The sequence below is a fragment of the Ranitomeya imitator genome, chromosome 5, assembly GCF_032444005.1.
Source record: "Ranitomeya imitator isolate aRanImi1 chromosome 5, aRanImi1.pri, whole genome shotgun sequence".
Lineage (NCBI taxonomy): Eukaryota > Metazoa > Chordata > Amphibia > Anura > Dendrobatidae > Ranitomeya > Ranitomeya imitator.
Window position 1 is genome coordinate 216,200,140 of NC_091286.1, and position 14,830 is coordinate 216,214,969.

Genomic DNA, 14,830 nt, shown 5'->3' on the forward strand with positions numbered 1-14,830 from the left:
TCTGTCCCGGATATTCATTGGTCGCGGCTTCTGTCTGTCATGGAATCCAAGTTGCTGATTGGTCATGGCAAAACGCCCACGACCATTGCCACGACCAATCAGCGACGGGCGCAGTCCGGCGGCAACATGGCCACTCCTTTCTCCCCGCAGTCAGTGCCCGCTCCATACTCCCCTCCGGTCAGCGCTCACACAGGGTTAATGGCAGCACTAATGGACCGCGTTATGCCGCGGTGTAACGCACTCCATTAACGCTGCTATTAACCCCGTGTGACCAACTTTTTTACTATTGATGCAGCCTCAATAGTTAAAAGATCTAATGTTAAAAATAATTTAAAAAAAAAAATCATCATATACTCACATTCCGGCGCCTTTCCCGCTCCTCGCGACGCTCCGGTAACCGCTCCATGCAAGCGGCAGGTTCCGGTGGCAAGGATGGTATGCGACAAGGACCTGCCATGAAGTCACGGTCATGTGACCACGACGTCATCATAGGTCCTGCGAGAAAGACCTGCCATGATGTTACGGTCATGTGACCGCGACGTCATCAAGTTCCTGCGCCCATACCAACCCTGGGACCGGAAGCTGCCGCGTGCACTGCACACAGGGCCACGACTTCAACGGAGGGTGAGTATATGTTTGTTTTTTATTTTAAGTCTGTATACTACATGGCTCTGTGCTGTATACTCCGTCGCTGTGCAATATACTTCGTTGCTGGGCAATGTACTACGTGACTGTGCAATATAGTACGTGGCTGGGCAATATACTACGTGGCTGGGCAATATACTACGTGACTGTGCAATATACTATGTGGCTGGGCAATATACTATGTGGCTGGGCAATATACTACGTGGCTGGGCAATATACTACGTGGCTGGGCAATATACTACATGGCTGGGCAATATACTACGTGACTGGACAATATACTACGTGGCTGGGCAATATACTACGTGGGATGTGCAATATACTACGTGGCTGGGCAATATACTACGTGGACATGCATATTCTAGAATACCCGATGTGTTAGGGCCACCATCTAATATATATATATATGTATATTTATATATATATATATATATATAAAATTTATAATTTCCTTACACTTCAAAGATACTTGCTACTTAGTGTTGGTATGTCACATAAAATGCTGACAAGATTTAAGTTTCTTGGTTGGTGTAACATGAGAAAATGTGGAAAGGTTCATGGGGTATGAATACTTTTTTCAAAGCTATGCATGTATGTATTTATATGTTACTTAAAGGAATCCAGGACTGTGATGTACAATACATCCATAGTCAGACATCACACTATTAGCCCACAAATCATGCTGGCACCTAATTTCTGGAAGTAGCATTATAACAGCACACATGTTGATTCTTTTCACATTTATGATAGCTAAATCCCATCAGGCTTCCCTCAATATAACATAGCAAAAAAAAAGTTATAATTTGACTGAACCGTTCTATACCAAAATGGGAAAAAATTAATTAGATACAGGCTAAAATTTGAAGGATCATAACAGATTTGTAATGGCTCATCTAATAACCAACATCATGACACCAAACAAAGCCACTGGGGCCTTTGCTGTTAAATTCATTACTTGTAGGTTAAAAGGGTTTCCCCACAAAGTACATTTAATCAATAGACCTTAGAATAATAAGTACCACAATTTGATGTGTTAAAAAATGTTCCTGTGCTGAAATAAATACACTGTCCACTTAGGAAGTAACACTGTTTGACAATCAATTTCATATGCTGTTGTGCAAATGGAGTAGACAACAGATGGAAATTATTGGCAATTATCAAGACACACTCAATAAAGGAGTGGTTCTGCAGGTGGGAACCACAGACCACATCTCAGTACCAATGCTTTCTGGCTGATGTTTTGGTCACTTTTGAATGTTGGTTGTACTTTCACACTCGTGGTAGCGTGAGACATCCATCCAGGATGGCACATCATTGCGAGCTGTGGCAAGAAGGTTTGATGTGTCTGTCAGCGTAGTGTCCAGAGGCTGGAGGCGCTACCAGGAGACAGGCTAGTACACCAGGAGATGTGGAGGGGGCTGTAGGAGGGCAACAACCCAGCAGCAGGACCGCTATCTCAGCCTTTGTGCGAGGAGGAACAGGAGGAACACTGCCAGAGGCCTGCAAAATTACCTCCAGCAGGCCACAAACGTGCATGTGTCTGCAAAAACGGTTAGAAGCCGACTCCATGAGGATGGTCTGAGTGTCCGACGTCCAGAGATGGGGGTTGTGCTCACAGCCCAACATCGTGCAGGAAGATTGGCATTTGCCACAGAACACCAGGATTGGCAAATTCACTACTGGTGCCCTGTGCTCTTCACAAATGAAAGCAGGTTCACAATGAGCACATGTCACAGACATGACAGAGTCCAGAGACGTCATGGAGAGCGATCTGCTGCCTGCAACATCCTTCAGCATGACCGGTTTGGCAGTGGGTCAGTAATGGTGTGGGGTGGCATTTGTTTGGAGGGCCGCACAGCCCTCCATGTGCTTGCCAAAGGTAGCCTGACTGCCATTAGGTACCGAGATGAGATCCTCAGACTCCTTGTGAGACCATATGCTGGTGCGTTTGGTCCTGGGTCCCTCCTAATGCAGGACAATGCCAGACCTCATGTGGCTGGAGTGTGTCAGCAGTTCCTGCAAGATGAAGGCAATGAAGCTATGGACTGGCCCGCCCATTCCCCAAACCTGAATCCGATTGAACACATCTGGGACATCATGTCTCGCCCCATCCACCAATGTCACGTTGCACTACAGACTGTCCAGGAGTTGGCGTATGCTTTAGACCAGGTCTGGGAGGAGATCCCTCAGGAGACCATCCGCTGCCTCATCAGAAACATGCCCAGGCATTGTAGGGAGATCATACAGGCATGTGGAGGTCACACACACCACTGAGCATCATTTTCTTGTCTTGAGGCATTTCCACTGAAGTTGGATCAGCCTGTAACTTCATTTTCCACTTTGATTTTGAGCATCATTCCAACTCCACACCACTGTGGGATATTAGTTGTGATTTACGTTGATCATTTTTAGGTTTTATTGTTCTCAACACATTCCACTATGTAATGAATAAAGATTTGCAACGTACATATTTCATTCAGTGATCTCTAGGATGTGGTATTTTAGTGTTCCCTTTATTTTTTTGAGCAGTGTATTATAAATGTGTAATGGCTGTGTCTGACGGTGCAGGAACATGGTCTGATCATACCTCAGACATAACAGTACGGGATCACAGCTGACTTTTTTTTGGAGGTAAAACATTGTTGAAAAACAGGCAGGGAAATATTTTACCTCCCAGAAATAATTATTTGTGATCCCGTGCTGTCTGTTTAGTCTCTTTTACTTCCTCCCCTGCCCAGTAGCTGTGGTATGATTAGGCCATGTTCCTGTACGGTAAGACACGGCCATTACACAGTACACAGCAGGGGCTCATTTATAAGATTATCTCAGCACAGGAACATTTTATTTAACACATCCAGTTGTGGAAATTATTTTTATTGCAAAACCTTTTGATCAAAATGAAATGTGTTCATGGGAAAACCCCTTTAAGCTCAGGAATCCTTATTTGTAGCTGCCATTACATATTCTATCATAAATGCAGTGGTATTTTTTTCTGGTAAAATGACAGAAGCGAATGAGGTTCTTCGCTGGCCATTACCGTTTGTCATGTGATTAATGTGGCACTGCTGTCATGGAGCAAAGAAGCTTAAATGCCAACCCAGATTTAAACCAAGCCTAAAAGGAAAGTGTAGCGCTGCTTAAAGTGCAATTCTTCACTTGAAAATGAGAGAGACCATGTGCAAAGAATAGAGCCTAATTTCCAAAAACTGAAGCCAACAAACGCAAAGTGGTCAAACCACATGAACACACCCTAAACTCCTGCTATCCTGTAGGAGGAAGCAAAACAAAAATTCTGCCTCCGTAATTCCCAGTTTATAAAGTGTAGACTTTCTGTGCATACTCCACAGTAAAACTACAAAGCACAGACTCATGCATGCAACTGGGGTTGTACAAGGCCTTACTCAAATACTGCAAAAATATCAATCTGTTGCGGAATCATTTCTAGATTCACCTACAATTCCCACAGAATTAAAAAATGGCAAAATGCACAGAAAATGGGCAGAATTTCATAAAAATTTCCGCACAGGGCAATTCTGTACGTCCTAAATCTGTGATGTTTATTTCTGAAAAGTGTGCATGGATTGTGTTTCCCGAAATGTAAACCTACCTTCATATTTATAGATCTTAATAGATGTAATTTTGAACCTAATCCTGAATTTCCCCTCAGGCTTTCCTTAAAAGTGATTTACTTAACTTGATATCCATGACAAGTAACTTGCTAAACCCTCTCATTTTAATCTTTGACTTCTAAACATGACTGTTCAGGACAAAGAACTCACATGATTTAGTGAAGTATGTTAGTCACATGCACTCTAAATCCTTGCTCACAATTTTGTGCCAAACTGTAGTAGGCACCAATGATTGCGGTAATCTCGCAGTGTGAAAATCATGGGTAAAGGCACGGGGTGACACAAAAGCACGTGGTCCTCAGCTGTATGCTGAGACATTACAGCTAGTGCAATCCTCACAAACGCTGGTATCATACTGGACAAATGAGCACAAGGGATAGAACAACGTTGATGTCACTATGGAGTGGGAAGTACAGCTGCAAGTACACCACATTTTAAAGGGAATCTGTCAGCTGGATTTTGACAAGTAATCTGAGGACAGTAATCTGAGGAATGAGACACAGATTTCAGCAATGTGTCACTATTAGACTGTCTGCTGTTGTTTCCATACAATGAATGTTTTATCACCAGGAGATCACTGTCTGGAGTACAGCTCCTGGTAGCCCTGGTCCGACCACGCCCCATCCTCTGATAAGCAGCTCAATGTCAATAGGCAATATACCCAGGAAGCTGTAGTGTGACCGAAAAACTCATAGCTTCACAACTGGCGCACCAAGGAAACGAATTTGTTGGAATCGGGGTCTCTTTTCCTATGTTATGCTGCAAACCTGGTAACAAATTCCCTTTTAGGATCTGCCCATATAGACATGCTAAGCACATAGTGGAATACTTTGGCCTATACTCTCATTATTTAAAAAGAATACATATACCGCATGGTATACCGTACTTTAGTCCCTATGTGTAGGAAAACATACAGTAAGTAGCATGAAGACATTGTTACATTGGAGTACTGGGTTAAAATGCACCCAAAAGAACAACTGGGAAGGGAATTTGTATCTTTTCATAGACATACTGCTAGGGAATTTAGATTGTGAGTGAGGACAATGTCTGTAAAGTGCTGTGAAATATAATGGTGCTATATAAGCAACAAGAATAAACAATAGAATAGTAGTACAATTATAAAGGTATTCCAGCACCGTGCTGCAAACACTGGGTGAACAGGATCCTATGGATAAATTCGATATTGCCCTCGCTTATCAATAAAAGAAAATGTGAACTAATAACCAGTCATCCTTCTGACCACAAAAGCTTTCATCGTGAACACAGACCGGGTATCTAGACATTTCGGGGGAATACCATGTATTCTTCTTTTGAACTACAAGGTGTATTGGAACTCCAACGCTTTTAACACCAAGATAAAATCACCAAATAAGTTGCAATATTCATCCTGTTAGGGGTGCTACCCAATAAATCATTATAGTAATATGGGTACTTTTTGTAAAATGAATAGACTTGAGCTAATGAGCAATGTCATGGCAGCTTCTTCAGTCTACTAAAACCGGAACGCAGCTGGTAATGAATCTCAGCTGTTGTGCAGAGGTCAGACATGGAACCAAGAGAGAGCATCTTTACAACATTGGCTCTTATGCCTGGTTGCTAATCGCGCAGTTTAATTACACAGTTAGGAATATGAAGCTGCATTTCCATATTCCTACATTTTTATTTACCAGGGCACAGTAGTACTGGTTACATACGTTCCAGAAAAGATTTCACAGCTCAATTTAAAGACGGTTCTCTGAAGCTGAGCTGGCCAGGCGAAACCTTGAAATATTCTCCAGTTCAATGGATATGGTCACAAGCCGAGCACAAATTCTTGTGGCGATGGGTAAGTAGGAGCGTCTGCGAGACATCAAAACTAGAATGTTAACTCAGCAATACGCATTCTGGAATCCTGGCTGCAGTCACACAGCCAGCATGGATATAAAAGAAGAAAAAACATCACACCCTATAAAAAGAAGGAAAATGAGCCATGTCTACTAATCATTCATAGATTAAAGACAATGATGTGACCTGAACTCAGTCAGTCAAGAGTGTCATAAAACAACCTAGCGTGTGTCCCAATCGCTAGGTTTAATGCAATCCTACAACTGTCTTAGGGTATACAAGAAAAAAATATAATAATTGTGCCACAATGTTCTCTCTGACTTGTAAAATCAGGGGCATGCTGAGGTGCAGGAGCAGATTCATGCACTTCTTTGGCAGCTCATACTATAACCATGTGTATGAAGCCTTTGAGCCTTTTTTAGTAAATATTTATAATGAATCCTAAGAGGCAGTAAAGTAGTTACAGTTGTTCAAACACTATTTCCCAGTCTGACAACTAATATCTGATATCCACTTTACATTAAGAGAAATTAATCCCAACACCTCAGTGTGTAAATTCAAGTTTCTTGGCTAGAAATGACTGTTCTTTGCTGTTTATTAGCATCGCTGATGGCAGGCTGCCCACTCCATGTATATGGGGCAGAGTAAAGGGAGGATTACATTTCTGCAGCCATATACTTCTTCCCTGCTGAGAGATATGCATTCCTTCATGCAAAAGTGAATTTATTTATTGCATTTGAAAAGTGCACCATGACATAACATTCCAGGCTATCAGATTAGGACACACTTATTAGCTAGGCTTAATTTCTGCACGGTACACAACAGCACGAAGGTGAATCAATTTGCAAGACCCCAGTAAAGCAGCCATAATAGTAGTTTGTGGCTACTGGACAAGAGACCTGTGAATTGCCCAGGGACAGATTGTAATGAGGGCACTCTGGGCTACTACCCGAGGACCAAGGATCCAGGAGGACCCCTGGTCAAGTTGCCTTCATCATACTTTTTGCACCACCATCGTCAGCGCTTATTGTCGGCAGACGGTGTTCCTGCTGCTCCACTGCCGGCAATAGAGACATAGTGTAGCTTCAAGAAGCCATTCTTGGCTTGCTCATTGCCTTCTATATGACTCAGCAAGGGTGATGAAGTGATGTATGTGTAGGGCTCAAGCGCAAGGAAGCAGAGGATCGCCAGGAGAGGTAAGTTATCCATCGCGACTGTGTCATTTAGGAGGAACACACCAGTCACAAAAGACAGGAAGCAGAGTAGCAGGGAGAGGTAAGTTATTCTTTTTTTTCATTAAAGTGAATGAACTGGGGGAGCGGAGTGAGAATAGAGGACATTACATAAAAATGAATTAAGTGGGGGGTGGGGGAGTGAGACCATTACACTATAATGAATTGGGGGATGGGATAGAAAACATTATATTATGACCAGCTCTACCCTCACCTACTGTATCCTCACCCATCCCTTGTAGATTGTGAGCCTTCGTGGGCAGGGTCCTCATTCCTCCTGTACCAGTTATGACTTGTATTGTTTAAGATTATTGTACTTGTTTTTATTACGTATACCCCTCCTCACATGTAAAGCGCCATGGAATAAATGGCCCTATAACAATAAATAATAATAATAATATTATAATAAATTGTGGGTAGGGAGTGGGAAAGAGCAAATTGCTAATGAATTTGGGGGGGGGGAGATATGGCATTATACTATAAAAATTGGGAGTGAGAAAGAGGAAACTGCATAAAGAATTTGGGGAGGAGGAAAGGAGCGAAAGCATATTAGAATGAATTGGGGGTGGGGTGGGAAGAAGACAATGCATAATGAAATTTGGGGAGGATGGGAGAGAGGTCAATACATAAAGAATTGGAAGGTAAGTATTTGTAATGAATTGGGTGAAGACATGTAATTATAATTAGTTAGGGGGACATATAATAGTAATGAATTGGTGGAGGTAAGTATTTTACCTCAGTATCTGTAAGCCAAAATCAGGAGTGGAACAATCAGAAGAAAAGTATAATAGAAACACATCACCACTTCTGTATTTTTCACTTTTTGTAGGTGAAATACTGACCAAATACTCAATTTGTGCAAGTGGCCTTAATGGTGTGGTGCATATCTGTATCCAGTGACACAAGGTGGAATTGTTTTTTCAGGAAATTGATGTGTATAAATAAATATATTTAAGCCTTTATTTTCAGTGGCGCGGTGATCAGGGTGAAAAGCTCTATAGTGTCCACGTCACGGCTTTAGGACATAAATAAGAGGAGACATAGAAAATGGCTGCAATCAGGCGAGACGCCAGCGGTAAGATACTGGATAAAATATTTATTCTGCATCTGCACCATACAAGGGTTTAACACGTGTGACTGGCGGCACTAAACGACCGCTTATCATAATTCATTAGCAAACGGCGGTTGTTTAATAGCCTGTTTAGACATGCGCTCTGCAGTAAACAATGCAAACTGAGCGATCTGTAATAAATAGCTCAGCTCACATAGACTGCCATAGCTCTTGGAAGTGCGAGTCCTGATTACACAGGAAGATGCACGGCTGAGAACGCTGATATTTTGTGCTGCACAAAAGATCATTTTACCTGATGAGTGAGTGTTTGGTTCATTCATCGGGTGATTAGAAGCCTGTTTACACTGAAAATTACATCTTAGGAATCCATTATTTTTAATTAAAAATGCTGCTTTATTTTCAGAGAGGATGGGAGTAATACTCTTGTTTGCAAAAGAAGCTCCCTTATTGTGTAAAGCACCTTCCCTAGGTATACAGGGTCCCCTCTTGTTATGTGTAACGCCATCCCTTATTACATGGTATCCTCTATTGTTATTTATAGTGTTCTACATAAGGGAAGAATATGGCGTCTGTGTCTCCTTACATCAGCACCTGTTCATTTTATGACCCATCACATGACCTCTCAAAACATCATGTGACATGCCACATCATACATTGGGTGCTGGGGGCACATGAATCCTAAACTGACTCTTATTCTGCCCCTGAAACAGCCTACTACCTACTGTGTGTAGTATGGATTCATAAATCAATAATACACTGAAAATGGAGTTTACACGCAAATTAAGAATTTCGAGAATGATCAATCAGTCCTGGCGGAGAAAGAAGCAGATTTCTGTAATAAGATATATTACACAGCTTCTTATTTTCATGTGTACTGTTGATTTATTAAATAAAATAAAAATGACTGTTACTTTTCTCTTTAATAAGATTAGGTTCCTCCTTTTTTTAGGTATTTTTTATGCTCAATGCTAATCACAATTGTAGTGTATAGTTGGTGTATACACCAGGAAAGTCTCCAGACACATGCCTAAACTCAACTACTGTTATATATTTGTTTTATTGTATGAAACAATTTTTTTTACTTACGGTAATTGCAATAAACGGCATAGAGGTGCACACATAGTCTTTCTTTCTTCGTTAGTAGCCTACAACTTGTTTTAGGTGTTTGGAAGTATAGATGAATTGAAGGTGTGTAGTTCTACTAATGAGGAATTATTCAAGGGGAAGGAAGAATGCCGAGTACATCGCTCTGTCAGTCCTATGGAGAATGAATGGTGAGGAGCACTGGCGGACGCAGAGATGAGGGCCCCAATATATTGGCCCTTTGTAGTCCAATAGCTCATCATAATGCACAAGTTTACATGTTTCCCATTGATAGGTGATAACTTCTCAAAACCGGAATACCCCTATAACAACTAAAAGCACAGTTAACCAGTGAGATGTTCTGATGATTTTAATGATTTCTCATACACTGATATACAGGAAACTGCTGATAATCTCATATGAAAAAATCCCCAACTTATCTTCACACACACTGCCACATATGAAGAATCAGTGTCTGCAATCTCAGCAATGTCTAAACTTCCCAGAAACAGCTCCGCAGCCTGACACATGTCATTGATGATACACCTCTGGCTGCAGTACAATGCCGACCAGATGTAGTAACACGTGATAAGCACTGCCACCCATCACACATGTACAGCCCCATGGCGCCATCTGCACAGCTCCTCTGCTGCAGGTGCTGCATCACCAGAGCGCAGGGCAGTGACAGGGCACAGTGAGGGCAGTCATAGGCAGGGTGACAGGGCACAGTGATAAGCAGGGTGACAGGGCACAGTGGCACGGCAGTGACAGGGCACAATGGTAGGGCACAGTGACAGGGCACAATGGTAGGGCACAGTGGCAGGGCACAATGGTAGGGCACAGTGACAGGGCAGTGGCAGGGCACAGTGACAGGGCACAATGGTAGGGTACAGTGACAGGGCAGTGGCAGGGCACAATGGCAAGTCAGTGACAGGGCACAATGGTAGGGCACAGTAGCAGAGCAGTGACAGGGCACAGTGATAAACACAGTGGTAGAGCAGTGACAGGACACAGTGGCAGGTCAGTGACAGGGCACACTGGTAGGGCACAGTGGCAGGGCACAATGGTAGGGCACAATGGTAGGGCACAATGGTAGGGCAGTGACAGGGCACAGTGGCAGGGCAGTGACAGGACACAGTGGCAGGGCAGTGACAGGGCACACTGGTAGGGCACAGTGGCAGGGCAGTGACAGGACACAGTGGCAGGGCAGTGACAGGGTACAATGGTAGGACACAGTGGCAGGGCAGTGACAGGGCACAATGGTAGGACACAGTGACAGGGCACAGTGACAGGGCACAATGGTAGGACACAGTGGCAGGGCAGTGACAGGGCACACTGGTAGGACACAGTGGCAGGGCAGTGACAGGGCAGAATGGTAGGGCACAGTGGCAGGGCACAATGGTAGGGCACAGTGACAGGGCAGAATGCTAGGGCACAGTGGCAGGGCACAATGGTAGGGCAGTGACAGGCACTGACCTCATACATTCCTGCCCGGCAGATGTGCTGTCAGCCACCTCCAGCACACACAGCACAGTGGGCACAACTGGCATCTTACCCAGGTAGAGGCGCAGATCCAGGAGAATCTGGGGGGGTCCTCCGTTCAGCTGGTAGAACAAGGAGCCCAGGCAGAAGAGTAGCAGAGTTGCCATGCAGAAGCCATAGTCTCGCAGAGACAACCTGGGGAGCCTGGCATTGGGGGCACCGTGCACGTTGTTCTTGGGGACATGATGGCTGATGTGGTTATTGTTAGTGGTCTTCTTCATCATATCTCCTCCTTACACAGCCCGGCAGGAAGAGCTCACCCATCCGCCCGACGAAGACAAGAGCTGCTGCCTTCTGGCTCATTGGAGAAGTTGGAGGCAGAGTTTGTGCGAAGTTCGGCGCTGCTTCCTCTCCATTGGCCGGAGCTCGCTGGTCACTTGTAGTTCCCCAGGCTGACCTCTGCTGCTGTCCCGGCCGCGTCCTCCTCTGCGATCTCCCGGTGCTGCCGCCGCTCGCCCCTCCTTCCCTCACTGCTCCCGGTCTGTGAGCTGCAGGCAGGGCTGGCGTCCTTCTCCTCAGGTTACCGGGGCTATCACATTACCATTCTCCTGCTCCACTACAGTGGGCTTTGCCTTTTTTTGTAACGTGCAAATAGGAAGAAAGTTGTTTTCATTTCTTGCTTTTTTAGCCTTCCCCATCCCCCACATTCTCTGACTTTTCTATATTTCCACACCAGCGACCTCTTGGGGCTTCAGCAGAATTTCTCCGTGACAGGGTTTAGACAGGAGACGCGGTAACGGCTCAGCTCTACTATCTTTAGTGAAAGAATTGGAAGTTGGTGCAGAAAAGCTGCAGAAAACATGATGGTTGTGCGACCAGCACCATTAGCCGACAAATCTGCTGCATACATATGTATGGCACCCCGTATAGTGAGCCTCGTAGTCGCAGGGTATGAGCACGCGACACCGTTCAGATTGCGGCAGACGCGCATCATTTTGTAACAGAAGGTGCTTTCCCTGAAGCGTCTTTTCTGACATCTTTTGCGGTGGCTTTACCCGTAATCCCACCACATATAATGGTGGCTTCCAAATGGAATCTGCCAGAACAATGGACTGGTCACTTCACAGCTTTCAAAGCCTGAAGTAGTTATAAGTAGAGTTGAGCGAAACGGGTCGGTCATTTTCATAAGTCGACGACTTTTGACAAAGTCGAGTTTCATGAAACCCGACCCGATCCCTGTGTGGGGTCGGCCATGCGGTACGCGACCTTCGCGCCAAAGTCGCGTTTCCTATGTGCGTTCAGCGCCATTTCTCAGCCAATGAAGGTGAACGCAGAGTGTGGGCAGCGTGATGACATAGGTCCTGGTCCCCACCATCTTAGAGAAGGGCATTGCAGTGATTGGCTTGCTGTCTGCGGCGTCACAGGGGCTATAAAGGGGTGTGCCCGCCAACCGCCATCTTACTGCTGCCGATCTGAGTATAGGGAGAGGTTGCTGCCGCTTCGTCAGAAGCAGGGATAGCGTTAGGCAGGGAATATAAACCCCCAAACCGCTTGTGCTGTAGCGATATCCACTGTCCAACACCACCTTTTCTTTGCAGGGACAGTGGAGGCTACATTTTTCTTCCTCAGCTCTGTAGCTTATTGGGCTGCCCTAGAAGGCTCCCTGATAGCTGCATTGCTGTGTGTACGCCGCTGTGCAAACCAACTGCTTTTTTCAAAGCACAAATCCTGTAGCTCCTTCCTTTCTGCACAGCTATCTTGTTTGTTTGTCCACACTTTTGTGTGCAGCAGTCCTTTTTATTGCTGCCTGCCATACTTTTCAGAGATTACTGTAGGGAGATAGTAATTGTAGTACAGCCCCTTTTTTTTTTTTTTTTTTTTTAATATACCTTCAAGCCACTTTCTGCCACAGAAACTATACTGTAATATAGTGGGCCTGATTTATTCACTGGTCTCCCATATAAAAAAAAGAGGGGGAGATTAATATTGGCAAATCTGCATCTGTGCCAGTCCTGTCTGTGGTATCTGTCACTCATTTTCTGACACAGAAAAGATACTCTAATACAGTGGCCCTGAATTATTCACTAGTCTCCCAGAAAAAAAATAAAAAAGGGGGAGATTAAGATTGGCAAATCTGCATCTGTGCCAGTCCTGTCTGTGGCATCTGTCATTTTCTGCCACACAAAATATACTCTAATACAGTGGCCCTGATTTATTCACTAGTCTCCCAGAAAAAATAAAAAAGGGGGAGATTAAAATTGGCAAATCTGCATCTGTGCCATTCCTTGAAGACACAAAAGCGCACAGAGAGGTCAAAAAATACTCTGCTCTAAAAAAGTCACAGTAAATAAGCAAGTGCTAGTCAAAAAATGAAAAAATACTGGGTATTTAGTTAATACGTTTTTTTGCAAAAAAAAGTATGTTAAGCTGCTCCACCAATCACCAAGGTATACCCATAATAGAGCAGTCCTATCTAATGTATATAATCCCTATCTGATGTATTTAAAAACCTGATCATCTGTATAGTACCTGTATGAGCAGGGTTCAGAGAGAAAATATCCATGTGGAACTTGCAGGATAGAACAGCTACAATGCAAATGACCCACAGAGGAGTGGTGGACTCCCCAGTCTTGTAGAAACAAGAGAACAATTATAGAACCAAAAAAACACGGGCTACTTGCACAGTGAACAAGTCTGTAGAAACTTGTTCACACCACCAAAGAACTTGAAGACACAAAAGCGCACAGAGAGGTCAAAATATACTCTGCTGTAAAAAAAATCACAGTAAATAAGCAAGTGCTAGTCAAAAAATGAAAAAATACAGGGTATTTAGTTAATACGTTTTTTTGCAAAAAAGTATGTTAACCCCTTTATCCCATATGACATACTATCCCGTCGAGGTGGGGTGGGCCTTAATTCCCACCGACGGGATAGTACGTCATAGCGATCGGCCGCGCTCACGGGGGGAGCGCGGCCGATCGCGGCCGGATGTCAACTGACTATCGCAGCTGACATCCGGCACTATGTGCCAGGAGCGGTCACGGACCGCTCCCGGCACATTAACCCCCGGCACACCGCGATCAAAGATGATCGCGGTGTGCCGGCGGTGCAGGGAAGCATCGCGCAGAGAGGGGGCTCCCTGCGTGCTTCCCTAAGACGATCGGTACAAGGTGATGTGCTCACCTTGTACCGAGCGTCTTCTCCCTGCAGTCCCCGGATCCAAAATGGCCACGGGGCTGCATCCGGGTCCTGCAGGGAGTACTTCTGGGTCAGGAGCAGGTTGCAGCTGCATCTCTGTAATCCTGCACGGCTGTTTGTCAGATCACCGATCTGACAGAGTGCTGTGCACACTGTCAGATCAGTGATCTTTGATGTCTCCCCCGGGACAAAGTGAAAGAGTAAAAAAAAAAATTTCCACACGTGTAAAAAAAAATAAAATAAAAAATTCCTAAATAAAGAAGAAAAAAAAAATATTATTCCCATAAATACATTTCTTTATCTAAAAAAAACAAAAAAAAACAATAAAAGTACACATATTTAGTATCGCCGCATCCGTAACGACCCAACCTATAAAACTGTCCCACTAGTTAACCCCTTCAGTGAACACCGTAAGAAAAAAAGAAAAAAAATGAGCCAAAAAAAGCTTTATTATCATACCGCCGAACAAAAAGTGGAATAACACGCAATCAAAAAGACAGACATAAATAACCATGGTACCGCTGAAAACGTCATCTTGTCCCGCAAAAAACGAGCTGCCATATAGCATCATAACAAAAAGAATAAAAAAGTTATAGTCCTCAGAATAAAGCAATGCCAAAATAATTATTTTTTCTATAAAATAGCTTTTATCGTATAAAAGCGCCAAA

At 44.1% G+C, this 14,830-nt stretch overlaps 1 protein-coding gene across 1 annotated transcript in view; it reads right to left on the reverse strand.

Annotated features, from left to right (window-relative positions):
• The window catches only part of UST (uronyl 2-sulfotransferase), a 465,972-nt gene extending 454,381 nt beyond the window's left edge, over positions 1-11,591 (reverse strand). Inside the window, exon 1 of the mRNA XM_069725893.1 lies at positions 11,038-11,591. Coding sequence (XP_069581994.1) covers positions 11,038-11,248 — 211 coding nt within the window. The 5' untranslated portion in view covers positions 11,249-11,591. The remainder of the gene's footprint in view (positions 1-11,037) is intronic.
• Positions 11,592-14,830: the final 3,239 nt, after the last annotated feature.